The 18360-nt window shown below is 39.2% G+C and overlaps 1 protein-coding gene across 2 annotated transcripts in view; it reads right to left on the bottom strand.

Moving 5' to 3' along the window:
• MORC1 (MORC family CW-type zinc finger 1) overlaps window positions 1–18360 on the bottom strand; it is a 171803-nt gene that overhangs the window by 141705 nt on the left and 11738 nt on the right. For both annotated transcript variants that reach the window (XM_031024182.2, XM_081797321.1), the window contains exons 4-8: window positions 16985–17053; window positions 13174–13264; window positions 12403–12511; window positions 8532–8691; window positions 6334–6439 (exon numbers count right to left, since the gene is read on the bottom strand). In XM_031024182.2, coding sequence (XP_030880042.1) covers window positions 6334–6439; window positions 8532–8691; window positions 12403–12511; window positions 13174–13264; window positions 16985–17053 — 535 coding nt within the window. The remainder of the gene's footprint in view (window positions 1–6333; window positions 6440–8531; window positions 8692–12402; window positions 12512–13173; window positions 13265–16984; window positions 17054–18360) is intronic.

Raw genomic sequence — 18360 nt, 5'->3', positions numbered from 1 at the left:
ATACAAATCAAAACCACAATGAGATACCACCTCACACCAGTCAGAATGGCTAAAATTAGCAAGTCAGGAAATGACAGATGTTGGCAGTGATGCAGAGAAAGGGGAACTGAACCCTCTTACCTATTGGTGGGAATGCAAGCTGGTGTATCCACTCTGGAAAACAGTATGGAGGTTCCTCAAAAAGTTGAAAATAGAGCTGCCCTACAACCCAGCCATTGCACTACTAGGGATTTACCCCAAAGATACAAATGTAGTGATCTGAAGGGGCACATGCACCCCAATGTTTATAGCAGCAGTGTCCACAATAGCCAAACTATGGAAAGAGCCCAGATGTCCATCAACAGATGAATGGATAAAGAAGATGTGGCATTTATATATATAATGAATAAAGAAGATGTGGTATATATATATATATAATATATATATATACATACACACACACACATACACACACACACACACAATGGAATATTACTTAGCCATCAAAAAAATGAAATCTTGCCATTTGCATTGACATGATGGAACTAGAGGGTATTATGCTAAGTGAAATAAGTCAATCAGAGAAAGACAATTATCATATGATCTCACTGATATGTGGAATTTTAGAAATAAGGCAGAGGATCACAGGGGAAGAGAGGAAAAAAATAAAACAAAGACAAAATCATAGAGGGAGAAAAACTATAAGAGACTCTTAATCATAGGAAAAAACCTGCTGGAGGGGAGGCGGGTGGAGGGGTGGGGTAACTGGGTGATGGACATTAAGGAGAGCACATGATGTAATGAGCACCGGGTATTATAGAAGACTGATGAACCACTGACCTCTACCTCTGAAACTAATAATACACTATATGTTAATTGACTGAATTTAAATTAAAAAATAAAAAAGCCAGCTTGAACAGGCTCCCACTAGCCAAATCTAAGACAACTTTAGCCACAAAATACTGGTAGTGACAGATTATTACCCTTAAAATTAAAAGGAATGCATGGATCCCTACCATGCATAAAGAGAAGGAGAGGGAGAGGAAGAATGATAAAACAAGTGTGAGAGTATCAACATCTGGGGAATCTGAGGGAAAGGAAAGGTATATTGGAATTCTTTGTATTATCTTTACAACCCTGTTGAAAAGTCTAAATTACATCAAAAGAAAAAGCTAAGAAAAAAAAAAAGTATGACTTTAATATAAACTGACAAATACTGAAAAATCTAGATGACATATTTAAAAACCCAAGTTGCAGAATGACTTCTATAGAAGAGAGATTGGGGGGAGGGCGTGCTGGGGTAGAGAATGAGAAAGCACTGTTACACTGATTGATGTATTTATGCATGTTTGAGTAGTTTTCAGTCAACTCATATTTGTGTACTACAGAGGCCCACTCCACCCACTGCCCCAAAGATTACTGTCCCAGGTAGACTACAATGAAGAGTGAGAGACAGGAGAGCATGAAGAAAACTAACACCTGGATCCAGGAGTTGGTGGCATACCTTAAATGAAATTTCAAGATCTCAATTATGAAATTATAATTCCATGCTGGTATCCACATAAAGAATTCTATGTCCTATGAATGGAATTTAAAACATCTGAATGATAGAGTAATTCCATACCTACTATCTACACAGACTCTCTGGGTACGGAATACAGTAGTAGAATTACAACCCTGTCAACTCTGCAGATGCCAACTGATACTGACCACATGTGAGGCATTTCATACCCTCCCCTCTACGACCTGTCACCTTCCATTTGCTCAGTGCTACTGCAGTCAATCAACAGAGGACCTCTGCAAATCACTCTGATTTTAATCATCTGTGTGACTGTAACTAAAGCTTACTAACAGCCACCAGGGAGAGGAGAGAACAAGTTAACCCGATTTTGTTTTGACTAATTCAAAAGAAAAAAACAAAAACAAAAACAAAAACAGAAGCTGGGTGGGGGTAAAATTTGCAAAAGTTTGACATGTGGGACTTGGTCTGGAGTTCCAAAAATTACCACAACATAAATTAACAAATATTGTCTAGGCCGGCTCTGAAGAAACCTCTTCTTTCCTGTCCTTATTTCACTATTATTTTCATTCATATTCCATATTCTCAGCCCTTCCCTGGCCTCTTTGTTCCAAAGTCTTAACTTTCTTTTGATTTCTTACAAAGTTATTCTTCATATTGTCATCTTCCCTTTTAGGGCATTTGGCCTAAATTTAACATGGCAGATTCCTTTCCTGAAGATATAACCCACTTTCTGCATATCACCCTGCAACTATGTATGATTCCCTGGCACTCTCCACATGCCACATTCACAGATTCAAATTCTGATTTTATATATCACATGTTCAATGCAAACTTCTGCCTTATCTGATTCTGAAATTCTGAGATGACTTATCTATCTACATATTTTTTTTTAATGTAAGTGAAAACAGGTTGTCTTTAGACTGATACTGCCAAAGCACATGCCACTGCCTGCGTACTTGAACATCACTCCTAATGAAATTTTCATGAGGTTATTGTCATCTTGCAACAAGGCCCTGCTGACGGTTGGATTACGGTGGTAGAGCCTCAGCCCAAAGCAGATAAAGGTTTTGATTGCAAAGTTTAAAACTGATATCAAATATTCACAAGCACTATATGAAAGTCCGGACACTTTGACTCAATAGTTCCCTTCTTGGGAATTTGTCTGTAAAAAAAAAACAAAACAATTCTGGGGCTCCTGGGTGACTCAGTCATTAAGCATCTGCCTTTGGCTCAGGTCATGATCCCAGGGTCCTGGGATAGAGCCCCGCATCGGGCTCCCTGCTCAGCGGGAAGCCTGCTTCTCCCTCTCCCACTCCCCCTGCTTGTGTTCCCTCTCTGTCTCTCTCTCTCTGTGTCAAATAAATAAATAAAATCTTTAAAAATAAATAAAAATAATTTAAAAAGACAATTCAAGGGCATCTGGGTGGCTCAGTCGTTAAGCATCTGCCTTCAGCTCAGGTCATGATCCCAGGGTCCTGGGATTGAGCCCCACATCTGGCTCCCTGCTCAGCGGGGAATGTGTTTCTCCCTCTTCCTCTGCCTCCCCCCCCCCGCTCATGGGGCTCTTTCTCTCTCTCTCAAATAAATAAAATATTTTTAAAAATTCAAAAGAATAAAAAAATCCATCTGTATGAAAATGCTTATTTCAATATTATCTATAAATAATGTGAAACACTGGGACCAATGCTATTCTCCAAAAATAAAGAAATGGTTATAGAAACTATGATGAATCAATTTAATGGACTATTGTAAAACCACTTATCAAGAAATCATTATGAAATGAGACTTTCCAAGACTACATAATAACTTAAAGTTCAGAAGCAAATCATAAATGAAATAAAAATGAGAAATCACACTTAAAAAAACACTAGAATTGAATAACAAAAATTAATAATTATGATATATAAATTCTTTAAAAATTTTTTAAAATATTGTTTCATTTTTGATTTTATAAGAAACAAAATTGGAAGAAAAATGTGTCAGAAAAAAAGCCTGAAAGCTTGAATTTTCCTATTTCTATGTAGAAAATTAAATTATTTTCAAAATCAGCAGGACCACACCATCTAAGACCAAAGGTGGAAATTGCATAGTTCCAAGGTTTGAAACTTGTTTTGAACAGAGGAAGAATCATACCCAGAGGGGGCGCCTGGGTGGCTCAGTTGGTTAAGCGACCGCCTTCGGCTCAGGTCATGATCCTGGAGTCCCGGGATCGGGTCGCGCATCGGGCTCCCTGCTCAGCAGGGAGTCTGCTTCTCCCTCTGACCCTCCCCCCTCTCATGCTCTCTCTCTCATTCTCTCTCTCAAATAAATAAATAAAAAATCTTTAAAAAAAAAAAAAAAGAATCATACCCAGAGGCTTTAAGGGAGACATCATAACCACAAGAAAAAGAAGTGGCAAAGGAGTTGTTACATTACTAAACCACTTGTTCTTAAAACCAAGATTATGTAAACTGTTCTTGGTTAGCAGTTCATGTATCAGAAGTCATAAATGTAAGAACAGTCAGAAAAAGATCCGTCTTTCACTAGAGTATTAGTTCAGCTGCAAGAGTTAACGTTTTCCCAGTCTCTTAATGAAGAGGAATTGGGTGTTAATGTCAAAGCCCACTGACTTTGCAGAGGGGAAAACTATACATCATCCCCCCCCCCCCCAGGAGGCGCACTGCTCTCCCTCCTTGGCACTACTGTGAGACTCATATCAGAAGCTATGAAATGTACAAAGAGCACCCTTGCTGGAGAAATAATGTCTCCTCTGTACCACAACTCATCCTCATAAATCCTCCACCCTGTCTTAAAAAGGCCTTTCTTATGATTAAACTATAAAAAAATGTTGTTGAAAAATCAAACAAACAAATCCAATGTGGTCCATGTCCCAAAATTAAACTATACATATCCTGGATCTGATCCATTTTCTTCATTTTGTGATTAACTGCTTAAATGGCTTAAGAAGCCTCTGACTTCATTAAACAATCTGGAAACAGTAAGAACTTTTTCCCAAAGAAATTAGCTGTCAAATTATTCCTCCACTAATGTGTTTGTTTTCTGATGCTAGTGCTGAAATGCCAAGGCACTCTGACAGATAACTGTTTGAAGATTTGGGCTCAGAGCTTTTAAATAGCATGAGATATTGGTTTTGGAAGCAGCTGTTAGACAGAAGGGCGGGACCAGGGGGAAGGGGGACATGGTAATGGAAGTGCCGGTTAACGGTTCTGGGTCTCCTTTCTGATATTGGCGTGTTAATGTTGCCAAAAGGGTTCCCAGCATTTGTACAACAGTAAAGAGGCTGGATTTTTTTTTTTTTTCCAAACGAAAAAAAACAACCTTCATTTCTGTGTAAATCAAGAATTATGCATTAGAATGAAATGAAGAAAAATATAAATTAGAAAAAAGTAGAAAAGATAATCTAAAAGTGCATTATCAAACATTAAATTTTCTAATGGGGGAAGGGACCTTCAAATCTCACCTCAAAGGCAAAAGAAAAAGAAATTCTCTGTTAAGTTTATGTATTTACTTGGGTCTCAATCTCTTAATCTAAAATTGCACTGTCCGATATGGTAGCCACTGGCCAAATGTGGCCGGTGGGCACTAGTCCAAACTGACTCGCACTATCTGTGTAAGACACACACGAGGTTTCAAGGATTTAGTAGGCAAAAAAGAGTATAAAATGTTTCATTACTACTTTTCATATTAAAATTTTACTTTATATATATCAGATTAAATAAAACATTATTAAAATTAATTTGACCTGTTTCTTGTTACTTTTCCTAATATGGCTACTAGAAAATTTAGATTTCATATAGGGTTCATATTTGTGTCTCTCATTACATTTCCACTGGACAATACCAGTATTTAATTAAAATGAATCAGAATGAATTTAATTCCTTCAAAATCCCTTCCAGCTCCAGAGTTCTGACACTAAGAGACTGCAGGCTCAAGCTGGTAAGTTTCAAATACAAAGTTATTTTGGAGAAACTTAGGTTCAGTCACTATTTCATTATTTCTCCATACTTTTCACTCATGCTCTCCAATGCTTCTTTATTCTGTTTCCTATGGATCCCTAATAGCCAAGAAAAATGAATGTGTCTATTTATTCACTTATAAACTATAAGTATGAAGTTCATAAGGTCATTCTGAATTGTTAGCTGGTCATATTTCTTTTTGCTTTACACCATACTGACGCCCATTTTTATTTTTTTATTTTTTTTTAAGATTTTATTTATTTATTTGACGAGAGAGACACAGCGAGAGAGGGAACACAAACAGGGGGAGTGGGAGAGAGAGAAGCAGGCTTCCCGCCGAGCAGGGAGTCCGATGCGGGGCTCGATCCCAGGACCCTGGGATCATGACCTGAGCCAAAGGCAGACGCTTAACGACTGAGCCACCCAGGCGCCCCTGATGCCCATTTTTAATGACATGTAATGGATAATGAACTCTGAGGGGTTTTTTTTTTTTCAGTTTTAACATTCATAAAATAGGAGTTTCAGAATTAGAGAAGCTTAGAGGTGCTATTCCAGTGGTTCCCAAATGTGCCGCCACATCTGAGTCACATGTGAAAAATGCTGATTCCTAGGCCTGATATCGGGAGATTCTTACTCAGCAGAATCTGGGATAAGACAAGATCCTTTGCTTCTTAAGAAGCTATCCGGGTCATTCAGAGGGTCAGCCTGGTTTGGGAATCAGTGGTCTAGCCTAACTTACCTCATCTGTAACTGGGATAAAATGAATTGTCCTAGACCCTAAGGACAGGGGCCTTAGACCTAGAACTAGGATGCTGCGCTCCAAAGCCAGCTCGCTGTCCTTACTGACAGACATTCTGTCAAACACACACTACTCACTCCTCAAGAGCTCCAGCCATCAGTATGTCTTCCTTGTCAGTCTTAACATCCAATTCTGGTTCTCCGCTAAGCAAAAGCTTCAAGTTATAAACAACCAGCAAAGTACCTAGTAGAAAAAAAGGACGTTTGACTTGTCAATACTTTAACTACACTAAATATTAGTCATGGTGCTATTATCTCATCTGTGGAATTAAGCCTACTCTAGACCAAATTTCCTTCTGTACTTCAGTAAATAATGTGCTTGGTAAGTTCCAGGATAGAAGTCTCAGGGCAAATTCCACTCTCTGCCAAAGAGTGTTGAGTTTCTACATTATAGGTCTTATTCCTATTCAAATCATTGTTAAGTCTCTCAATGTGAATTCTTACACTTCGGCACTTTTTCATAATTTGCATTACGAAAATTGTTAGGAGTCTGAGCTAAATTTGTATTGTGGGTAAAGGTCTCATGGATGGAATCAATGCACAAAAGAACAAAGATGAGTTTTAAAAATTTGTACAAATATGAAGAATTGTTTTTAGACCCCATAATAGGTGTTGGCAGACTTTTTCTGTAAAGGGCCAGACAACAAACATTTCAGGCTTTGCAGGCCAAATGGTCTCTGTCACGTCTACTCACAACTCACCTCCATCATTGTAGCATGAAAGCTGCCACAAAGAATACATAAATGAATGAGTGTGGCTGTATTCCAATAAAACTTTATTTACAAAAACAAGTATGGCTGGGTTTGACCTGCAGGCCACATTTGCTGATCCCTGCTCTAAAGCATAGCTAACAAAATAATCCAAATTCTTTACAAAATTGAGTATGGTACAAAGACAAACAGGATTGTCAGAGAAATTAAAAGAACAACCAATTACACCTCTCTTGGTAGTACTAAAACCCAAGAGAGAACAAACAGCACAGTGACTAAGAATGCCTATGTCTAAATCCTGCATCAACCATTTATTTACCAGTTGCAATGACCTTGGATAAATTTCCTAACCTCTTTGAACCTAATGTTTTCTAATCTCCACAATGGAGCACATGAATAATTTTGAGAATTAAATGTGTTAATTTTTACAAAGCATTTAGAAAAGTATTCAAGAAACAGTACACCCTTCTTTAGTATTTACATGAGCATTTCACAGTTAAAAGTCAACTAACAAATCACGTTAGCTGTCCTTAAAGTATGTCACGTATAGGGGCACCTGGGTGGCTCAGTTGGTTGAGCGTCTAACTCTTAATTTTGGTTCAGGTCATGATCGCAGGGTCATGAGATGGAGCCCCAGATCAGTTTCTACGCTGAGCATGCAGCCTGCCTAAGATTCTCTCCCTCCATCTCCTTCTGCCCCTCCCCCACAGCTTGCACATACTCTCTTTCTAAAAATAAAAAAAGGTATATCATGTACACATTAATAAGACTAATATTTATTGAATTGCCACTAGTTTTCTTCTAAAAGAAAAGGGAAAGGATGGCAAAAAATCATTTTTAAACAAAATGCCACAAATAAGAGAAGAAATTTTGAAGGTAATACAAGCCAAGTCAGAAACAAATTTCTCAGAATTTTACTGAAACATTATATAAAACAAGGAGTTGCAAAAAGGAAAATGCACATAGCTTTCTCTAGAGTAGGATTCTTCTTGTTTCTAGATATGAAAGGTGGACATCTGGAGAAAGATTGGCACTGGAAAATGTTAGTAGACACAATGCATTCTACATGTTGAGTAGAAAGCTGGTGCAGGTTGAAAGAATACAGAAATAAAGAATATACAGAAAGATCTGTTAATGTGGAAAATGTCCACAAAGCTTTTGCTAACTCTCTGCCTCGGAAACCTGGATTCACTGGCTTATAAATTGCTGTCTTACATACGTGAGATCATCTAATCGTAGACACTACAGTAAACATCTCCTAACTCTGCTACGTAGTACAGGAATTATGGATCCCCTATGGTCACAGACTATGTCATCCTCTCTGTATCCAGTCTTCACCAAGCTCGTGCAAGTACAAGTCTTTCTCCCAGTATCAGGGACTTAGAGCTATTCACGTTTAGATTCACTTAAGACAAAATTCATGTGGATATAATGAATAGCTGCCCCCATGTGAGATCCTGCATGGTATTATAAATAGAAAAAATATAAAAGCGTACATAAAGTATCTTTTGAAAGACACTAAAAACAAATACTTCTAACAAAACTTCAGAGTTTTGATGATCTTACCACATTTCCCATAGATCACATCAAACTGCTGCATCAGTTCGGCTTCATTTCTAAATGGAGAGTACTTAAAAATTATAGACAATTCTGTTGAGAATTTTTGAGGATCATCTGTGACAGATTTTCTGGTTCTTGTTAACCATGAAGGTATTGGAACAACAACCTATTAAAAAAACGCACACATCAATTTACTATGAAGTACACAAATAAAAACCATCATCCTTTCATCTGATCCTAATTCAGTCCATTCTTCATCTAACCAAATTACAAAACACAAAGTTAAAAGTTTATTTCCCCCTGTATTCTAGTTTTATAAGAGAAAGACACAAAACAATTATGTATACTCAGCGTTTTATTCTAAAATGCTCCATTGTCTAATGTGGGGACAGATGGAATCTACTTCAGCCCCTAATGAAATATGGGTAGGATGGCAGAAGGAACAACAGTATCAGCACTTTAGAAGTTGAACAGTACATGACAGCAAATCCAGGAAAACCAATCTGAGACCCATGCCAGAAGAGAAAACCAGCCTGTTTACAATTTGGAATACGCTAAAAGGCTCAGAGATTGATGGCATGAGTTCACTCTGGGGGTGGGATAAAGGGGGAAGTGAAACAGAAGTAGCATCCAGATCCCCATCTGGCACCAGCTCCCCCACCTCCACAGAGACTGGATGCTTATTCTCTGGAAAGAGTACAACAAAGCATTTCTGGATTAGAGGATATGTCAGGCACAGTTGTCAGGGGGACCTGAGATCAGAGGGATTAAGGTATACATACTGGATGCTGAGAACTCAGATCTCTTCTCTCATCTGGGTCCCAGAAAGCTGTCAGCTAGGCCTTCAGGCAGAAGACTGTAGGAGTCTTCTCTGACAAATTGTACTAGCCCAGAAGGAAAGACATAAAGAAAATTACATTGAGGGTTTCCCAATAATACAGCTCAGCTAGGGTTCACTATTGTGACACTCATAGCTGCAAAGCCCCCCACCCCCAACCCCACCCTCGCAGAGCTTTTGATCAAAATTGTATTGGAATACTCTATTTAAAGTATTCAGGATTGATAGCCATTGGAGAAAAGCCTCTAATATGATAAATACAGACCAAATAAACAAGCACAAACAAAGCAACTCATCGGAAACAAAAACCATACAAGGAAGATGAAAATTTCAGAGGAAAAGAAAAGTCAATCATTGTTAATATCTTCAGAGCACTAAAAGGAAATATTGTATCCATGAAACATAACTATATGTCTTTAAAAAAGAATACTGAAAGAATTTAACACACTTCTTGGAAATGAAGAATATGACTACAGAAAAATATTTATGAAAGGGTTGGAAGAATAAATGTTAGAAAATCTCCCAGAAAATAAAACACAGAAAATTGGAGAGAAAAGATAAGAAAATTTAAGAACCAGTTCTAGGTGTCCAAGATCTAAGAACAGAAGTTGCAAAAAGAGAGAAAAGAAAATACGAATGAAAGAAAATCATAAATATTACAGAAAAACGTTCCCAACCTGAAGAACATGTATTTCCAGATTGAAAACGTCCAGTAAGCAACCAGCACAATGGATGCAAACAGACCCATGCAAAAGCAAAATACTTAACATCAGAACATTGGAGACAAAGAAGATTCTACTGCTTCAAAGAGTAGAAGGGGGGAAAAAAAAGAGTAAGTTACACACAAGACTCAGAAATTAAAATGGCTTCAGACTTCTCAATGACAATGCTAGAAATAAGAAGATAATGAAGCAATGACTTCCAATTCCTGAAAGAAAATTCACTCCAACCTACAAATAACAACAAGCTAAACTGAGTGTTCAGGTAGGATAAAAATATTTTCATGCATGTGAAGTCTCAAAACACTTGACTTCTCATGCATCCTTATTAAGAAAGCTAACAGAAGACATGCTGGACAAGGCAGGTCCTGGGAGCACAGCAGAACACCAGCCGTGGACAGCAGGAGTGAGGGGCAGCAAGAAGATTCCAGGGCAGAGTCTTCATGAAGGTGGAACAGTGAAGAATGTAGCTGGAGACTGGGGTTAACATAGTGATAAAGACGGAAAACCAAGCAAATACTCAGGACAATGCTAAGTACATAAAACACTAAGGAGACAATTACTAATTCCAGGGAAAAGAAAAAATTGTGCAGAAAAAGGAAAAAATTTGTTTATGACAGAATACAGTGTGAATAGTGTTTATATAGTCTTACAACGTAAATACTGAACATTAGCATAAGTAAAATGACAATGGAGCTACCTTGAAGGTGGAGAATTGGAAAGTATGTATGTGTGATACAAACAGATGAAATAATAATATATAGATCCTTTTATAATGAGCAATTAATACATAATACATCAAATCAAGAAGTAGTAATACAAGTATGTTATATAGAGATATGCAGGAAAATAGTGAAAAAAATCAGCTAATATTGTTGAAAGAGTTTGCCTGGGTCAAAGTAGAAATGGGAAGGGGTTCCTGGTTTTAGTTTTTTTTTTTTTTTTTTTTTAAAAAAAAGGAAATGGCCCATGTTAGGAAAGCTATAACCTCAGCTTTGGCCCAATTTTCCATGCCTTTACATATATAAATGGCAACATAAATGCTTAAAGCATTGCTTTTCTTTCTAACAGTCTCCCACTCAGCTACTCCCTATCGCCTACAGATTTGTTGCTTAGCCAGCCCCACCCCACCGCGGCCGGTGGGCATGCTGCACCCTTGGGGGACAACCTCACATCCCCACTGTCCTTCCAACCCCATACTCCTGTCCAGGTCTGAGAGCTGCTGCGTGCCACTTCTCTCCACATACCAGCCTTTACAGCTGCAAGTGGTGCTCACTGCATAAAACCCTCATTGACCAATCGAGGCTCTCTAATCCCTCCATCCATACCTTTGCTTTTGACAATTTTGTAACAGCAGAAATGCATACTCACTGTACAGCATTCTTTTTAAACACCCTCATTTTGTTATGTATCCAATTCACATGTGTTTGCCTATATTTTATGACCCCTTTGATGGTCAGATGATCTTCTGCTGGTTTTCTACCTTCCACAGGGTCTAACCAGTGCTGGGTCGTTCCTTAACCTGCATTCACTGTATTGAATTACACTGACATTGTGAGTAGTAAAACTCAGACACTGCAAATTAATAAAGCGTAGCTAGGTCATCAAATGGAGTTGAAATTATGGTTACCGGGTTACAGTGTTAAATCTATTTTGCACTCAGTTTCTTTAGATTTTGTATTCCAAGTCTTTTAATCCAATATATATTTTTAAAATGATAATCCATTTATGGCACAAATGGTGGAAATGTTTTGCAGGCTCCTTCCAAAAAGCTCACTGTGCCAAAGGGAGCCTCTTATTCTGGGAGATTCGGGTACATGGATAATGAAAATAACATTCTGAAAACTGCCTTGAGTTAATAACCCACTCAAGAATGGTCAACAGGGGGGCACCTGGGTGGCTCAGTTGGTTACACACCTGATTTGGCTCAGGTCATGATCCCAGGGTCCCGGGATCGGGTCCTGTGTCAGGCTCCCTGCTCAGCAAGGAGCCTGCTTCTCCCTCTTCCTCTGCCCCTCTCACCCCTGCTCATGCTCACGCTCTCTCTCTCTCTCTCTCAAATAAATAAATAAAATCTATCTTAAAAAAAATGCTACCCAAGAAAAATAAGTGGCCACGGATTCTTAAAAAAAAAAAAATTGGTCAACAGGACATGCCTCCAATGACCCCCCCGCCAGAATGTCCAGCCACCCTCTCTCCACTTCCCAAATACATTCCTAAATCATAATCAGAAAAGAACTGCTGTAGACTTCACCTCCTGAGATGGTAAATGAAAACAACACTGTTACCATGGAAACCAAAGGAAAATCTCAAGTCTTACCTCAGTAAGACCTTCTCTTTCACAGAATGTCTGAGAAAAAAACACACAGGTCATCGTTTCTTCCTTCTTTGTAAAAAGAATAAAGTCTTTCCCAATCCTCATGGATCCACTATATTAAAAAACAAGAACATACTGGTTTACCTCTCAAACACTGAAAAGAAAAAATAGGCGGGCACGAAACTGTGCACTGTAATGAATTGTTCTTTCATAGAAGTAACTCCCCTGTTTTGCTGACCCATCACCAAAAGGGTGAAAATATTATTTTTTTCCTCAAAGTAGAGCAGATGGATTTGAACCAATCTAGCTCCACACCCTTGCTTGAGACAGGGCAGCTAGAAATAAGGGGCTGTCCAGGACTCAAGAAAAGAACAATCATCTGTCCGTAGCAGGTGTCACATGGGTGACGATATACCCTTATCCTCACCTTACACTGAGGCAGACTAATAAAATAAGCTGTGGACACATAATTACACCTGCAATAACATATGCTCTGAAAAACAAGAGAAACATAGAGATTCAAGGAAGCTCTGAAGTACAGGGCTTCTGCTTCCTGAGAGACAATTCATCCCCTATATGAGAATTAAATTTACAAATATTGTAAAGATTCAAGTCAGTTATCGGTATGGAAATCCCAAAACAAGGTAGGACTCTCCAGTTTATATATATGTTTTGAGCTTCACAAACCTTATCATTCTATATAAGATTGCCTTTACATAAATATTGTTCCCAGTATCAACAATACATGCCTTAAAGGAAAAAAAAAATTCTCACCTTTTAAGACCATTACCATATTGCCCAATAAACTTCAAGGTTGATGACCGTTTCTTGGATGTTCCAAAGTAAATGATATCTGAAGCTTCCTCTATAATTGACAAAGACATATAGGTGGTTAGAAATTATGAATCATTGACACTGGCCACAGGTCCAGTTGTCAGGATGTCACACATATCTCAGGACATTAGGGCAAATCCATACCTCTTGGGTCAGCCCAGTGACAAGGATTCTTGTCAGGCTCCATGATCTCTGACCAGGATCTTAACTGTAATATACTGAAGGAGGTCAGATAGACCTAGCCATATGACCTTGGGTAAACAGAGTTTAAACTCTGAGTCTTAATTGCCTCGTCTCTAAAAGGGAACTACTAAGACCTAGATCATAGGGTTGTTGATGAAGACAAATACACAAAAGGAGATCATCTGTTTGTGAAACCCTGAACACAGTACATGCCACTTGATAAGTGCCAATAAATTATACGTGTTAAAATTATCTGGGGGCACCTGGGTGGCTCAGTCGTTGGGCGTCTGCCTTCGGCTCGGGTCGTGATCCCGGCGTCCTGGGATCGAGCCCTGCATCGGGCTCCCTGCTTGGCGGGGAGCCTGCTTCTCCCTCTCCCACTCCCCCCTGCTTGTGTTCCCTCTCTCACTGTCTCTCTCTGTCAAATAAATAAATAAAATCTTTAAAAAAAAAAAAAATTATCTGTACCACTAGTCATTTTCCATGAATCTGGCCCTTAGCCAGCTCCATGGAAGACCAAGCAGGGCAGAATGGCTTCTGGTCTGACACTCCCTGGGGATGAAGGGCCACTTGTTCCAGACTCTCAGAGTCATTCTCCAGATCTCTCCAGGGCATTCGGAAATTCTAGAGAAGAATCATCTGAACTTCAAAATATACATACCCCTGGAAGCCAGAATGCTCCTAGGGACACAAGGAAAGATAGAAATGGGTCTCCCAGTTGGCCTACCTGAATGTGTGCTCTGGAACTCTGGAAATGTTCTGAAGACCAGTGTCAGTCTGTGTGCAGACATGCACACCTGGTGTGTGGTATGTAAGGGCTACCAGATACTCTGCTTATCTGAAGCCAACTGGACATTCTATCGCATGTTCTTATAAAGGGCTGGGTGTTAGGTGAGGGTATCCATAATAACAACATTAGCTACCATTTACTGTTTAGTATATGCTAGGGACTATATCATATACTTTACATGCACTGCCTAGTCAATATTTATAACAAACCTACATAGTTGATATTATGATGACGATCTGCATGTTACGGATGAGGAAATTTAAGTTCAAAGATTGTATGTAACATGCCCAAGGTGAAACAGCCTATGAATGCTACTGTAAGGATAACAATCCAAGGTTGTCAGAGACCATATTCCGTGGTTTTCAAAGCACATCTCACAGACTCCCACGTATGGTGGCCGGAGTTCTGGGCACAGGTATAGAACACTGACATGACCCCTGCCCATAGCAATTTATGTCATGATAGGAAAAACAGATTAGAAACAAATAAACAAGATAATTTTTAAAAGCATTAAGTGAAGAAAATAAAACCAGGATAAGGTAACAGAGAATTAACAGGAGTGTGGCCCTCAGACAGAATGATCAGGGAAGGCCTCTTTCGTAAGGTGACATCTGAAATGAGCTTCAAATGAAGGGCCAGCAGGTATGGCTGGAGTGTTATAAGCAAAGGAGTAAGTGCCATGAGAAACGGCCAAAGAGGTGGACAAAGGCCAAATAATGCAAGAAACTGGAAGCATTACTGGGCGTATAAATTATATCCCAAAGTACAGAAAAACCACTAAGGGCTTTAAAAAGGGGAAGGATATGATGTGATTTATATTATAGATATCTTTTTTTTTAAAGATTTTATTTATTTATTTGACAGACAGAGAGAGAGAACACAAGCAGGGGGAGCAGCAGAGGGAGAAAGAGAAGCAGGCTCCCCACTGAGCAGGGAGGCCAATGCGGGACTTGATCCCAGAACCCTGAGATCATGACCCGAGTCGAAGGCAGACGCTTCACCGACTGAGCCACCCAGGCGTCCCGATTTTCCAATCAATGTTAACAGTAATTGTTCTCTCAACACTAGTAGACTTTTAAAAATAGTCCTGTATACGTCGGGGTGCCTGGGTGGCTCAGTTGGTTAAGCAGCTGCCTTTGGCTCAGGTCATGATCCCAGGATCCTGGGATCGAGCCCCACATCAGGTTCCATGCTCAGTGGGAAGCCTGCTTCTCCCTCTCCCACGCCCCCTGCTTGTGTTCCCTCTCTCACACTCTCTGTCAAATAAATAAATAAAATCTTTAAAAAAAAAAAAAATTGTCCTGTATATGTCAACTGAAGTATGAGTTCCTTCTGAAGATTTGAATATTTGCCACTTTTCTGTGTTTTCATCATTTTGCTCATGGCTGTATTATAAAAGGAGCTGCTTCTTTTTCTTTTTTCTTTTTTCTTTAAGGAAGTGCCTTAGAATATATCAGATATTCTGTTATTTAAACATTCAGAAAAATGAACTAAATGGTCAGCCTAGACGTGAAAAACAAAACTGTTTTTTCATCATGATTTTCTCACAGTCTTCTTTCTCTTATTTAAAACTAAGGAACCAACAATACTTTGAGTCAAAATCACCTGGAAAAATCAAAATTATCCTGACAAAGTCAGAACGAGACCTGAGTAAGTGATTTCAGCATTTTCTAAACTTGCTAATAATCTCTGACTATTCATACCAAGGGAGCACTTCAGAGACTAGCAAGAAGACAACTGCTTTACTTTGTATTCTGAGCTTCCAGCAGTGATGAGCATCCTTTCCGCTGCTATAGATCAGACCAGAACTGTTCCCTATTACTTGAACTCCCCTCATGATTTTTTTAATCTAGTGGTCAAAAATCCTGTTTTGTGGGTCATAGACAAGTGTTAAACAAGAATTCAGGGATAAGCTATCCCAAATGAGTCAAAGCCCTTATCAGAGGGAATAATATTTCAATTTCACAGGATGCCTGGGTGGCTCAGTTGGCTCAGGTCATGATCCCAGAGTCCTGGGACCGAGCCTCACACCGGGCTCCCTATTCCGCGGGGAGCCTGCTTCTCCCTCTGCTTGCCGCTCCCCCCGCTTGTGCTCGCTCTCTCTCGCTCCCCCCTCTGACAAATAAACAAACAATAAAATCTTCAAAAAAAAAAGAATTCAATTTCACAGTAAACTGGTATTGTGCACGTACTGTGTGTTGCATTTTGGCTAGCCTTGAAGGTACCAAAAAAAAAAAAAAATCATGCAATGAATTGTAGACGTGTTCATTATGGTGAGAATAGTTGACTGAATCTACTAACCCTTTGAACATGCCGAGAAAAAACAAACCGCTAAAAACAAGGAGAGGTAACCTCTTCCTCAAGGTTAAGCAGAAAATTAAAAATAGCTTGAAGGCACTGGAAACTGCCTCAGGGCTCTTGCAAGCAATACCTGAAGGGCAAGCTCAAACAATCTCAAAATCCATCCAGTTACCCCGCCTTTTCCATTCATTTCCCAGATGTTTTTTCTTACGAGTAATCATACCTTCTTCTTTTCATCTTTCTTGCAATATTTATCTACATTCCCTTTTTGTCTTGGTTTAGATGATTATAATGAATTTACTCTGTCAGCTGGAATATTTAAATCTAGAAAGTTCAACAATATGTTAAGTCTGGGGTTTATTTTCCCTTAATAGCTCCATACCTGTTTTTGCATAGATAGCTCAATTTATTTTTATTTATTTTATGGATTTTCTGTTTCCCCGAACAGCCAGTTAGGTATCTGGATAATTAACTTACCAGGGCTCATACCACATCCATCATCCAGGAAGCACAACATGAATCCACCCTGCAGTTTTTCATTATCCACTGTAAGAGAAAGCAGTTATTACTGATAAATATTGACCTTAATTTGTTCATCAGAAAGTCATGCTGCTCACACAATTATCTGTCCTCCTCAAAGGCAGCCGCGGGGTGACAGCGTTAGGGCACAATGATGGCACCCAGAAAGGTGTCCTGGCTACAGTTTCTCAGGACACTGCAGGGGGAAGACAGTCATGCACCAAGAAGGCTTTAAATTAACATAAAACCTCTACACATTAATAAATTATGTATACAGTGGGGCATGCCCTGCTCCTGGAATCTGACTGGCCTTTAAACTTCAGGTATTTCCCACCCTGGGGGCAGGAATAAAGGGAAATGGTGATGTGACCCCAGGATCCCTCCATCCCACTGATCCACCTTTATGCCCTTCCACCAAAGCACTAATTCTAAAGCCAATCCAGGCCATTCTTATTAAATTCCTCAGGCTCTCCTCTAAGTAGTTAATCCCCATAAGAGCCATTTGTGTGTGCTTCCTAGTGGCAGCAAATATTTGCCTCTTGAAAATGCATTTGATTTTTGAAAATGGCTATTCTGGTGATTAAGAGATATCATTAAGATAAGAGAAAATAATCTCTTGTTTAAAAAAAAATGGAAGGGTGTAACTAAAACTAATGAGACTAACTTTAACGCTTAGTTTGTGATCTGGCTCTGAGAGGAATTGCAACATTTGGATCTATGACTTCTACCACATCTCTCTCCCTCTCTCTCTCTCTTTTTTTTGTTTTTTTGATAATAGCTTGAGAAAGAGCTTACACACACAAACTGCCTATGTGTAAAGTGTACAATGGAATGAACTGTGGCATATGTACATACCCATGAAATCATCATCACAATCAAGGCAGTGAACATACCCATCACCTCAGACGTTTCCTCAGGTCACTCTACAGTCTCTCCCTTCTGCCCCTTCCATGCCCATCCCCCTACCCCAACCTCAGGCAGCCACGGATTTGCTAACTCTGTACCTATAATTCAGTTGTAGCACATTTGTTAAGTCAACTGTGTTCAACGGTCACACCTAAACTATATTTTAAAAGTTAAATAATGTTCAAGATAATCTATAAATACATATCTAAAATATGTACCTAAGCTTTCCGGGTTCATAATTTTATGGTCACATGCCCACTTCTAATCCCCTACCACCCCCACTAATTCCCTCCCTGTCTATAAGCACTTTGGATCTTCCCTACCATTTCATTTTCCCAGTTCTTCTCTCTGCCTCGTTGTCCGGAGTGCTTACCTCAACTCCTGTATCAGAATATTCCTCCCCCATTGTAGGTCTTTGCTCTGTGCAA

This window comes from Leptonychotes weddellii, chromosome 1 (genome assembly GCF_054177405.1).
Source record: "Leptonychotes weddellii isolate Sample4059 chromosome 1, ASM5417740v2, whole genome shotgun sequence".
Taxonomy (NCBI): Eukaryota; Metazoa; Chordata; class Mammalia; order Carnivora; family Phocidae; genus Leptonychotes; species Leptonychotes weddellii.
This window is presented reverse-complemented; position numbering and strand designations above follow the sequence as displayed.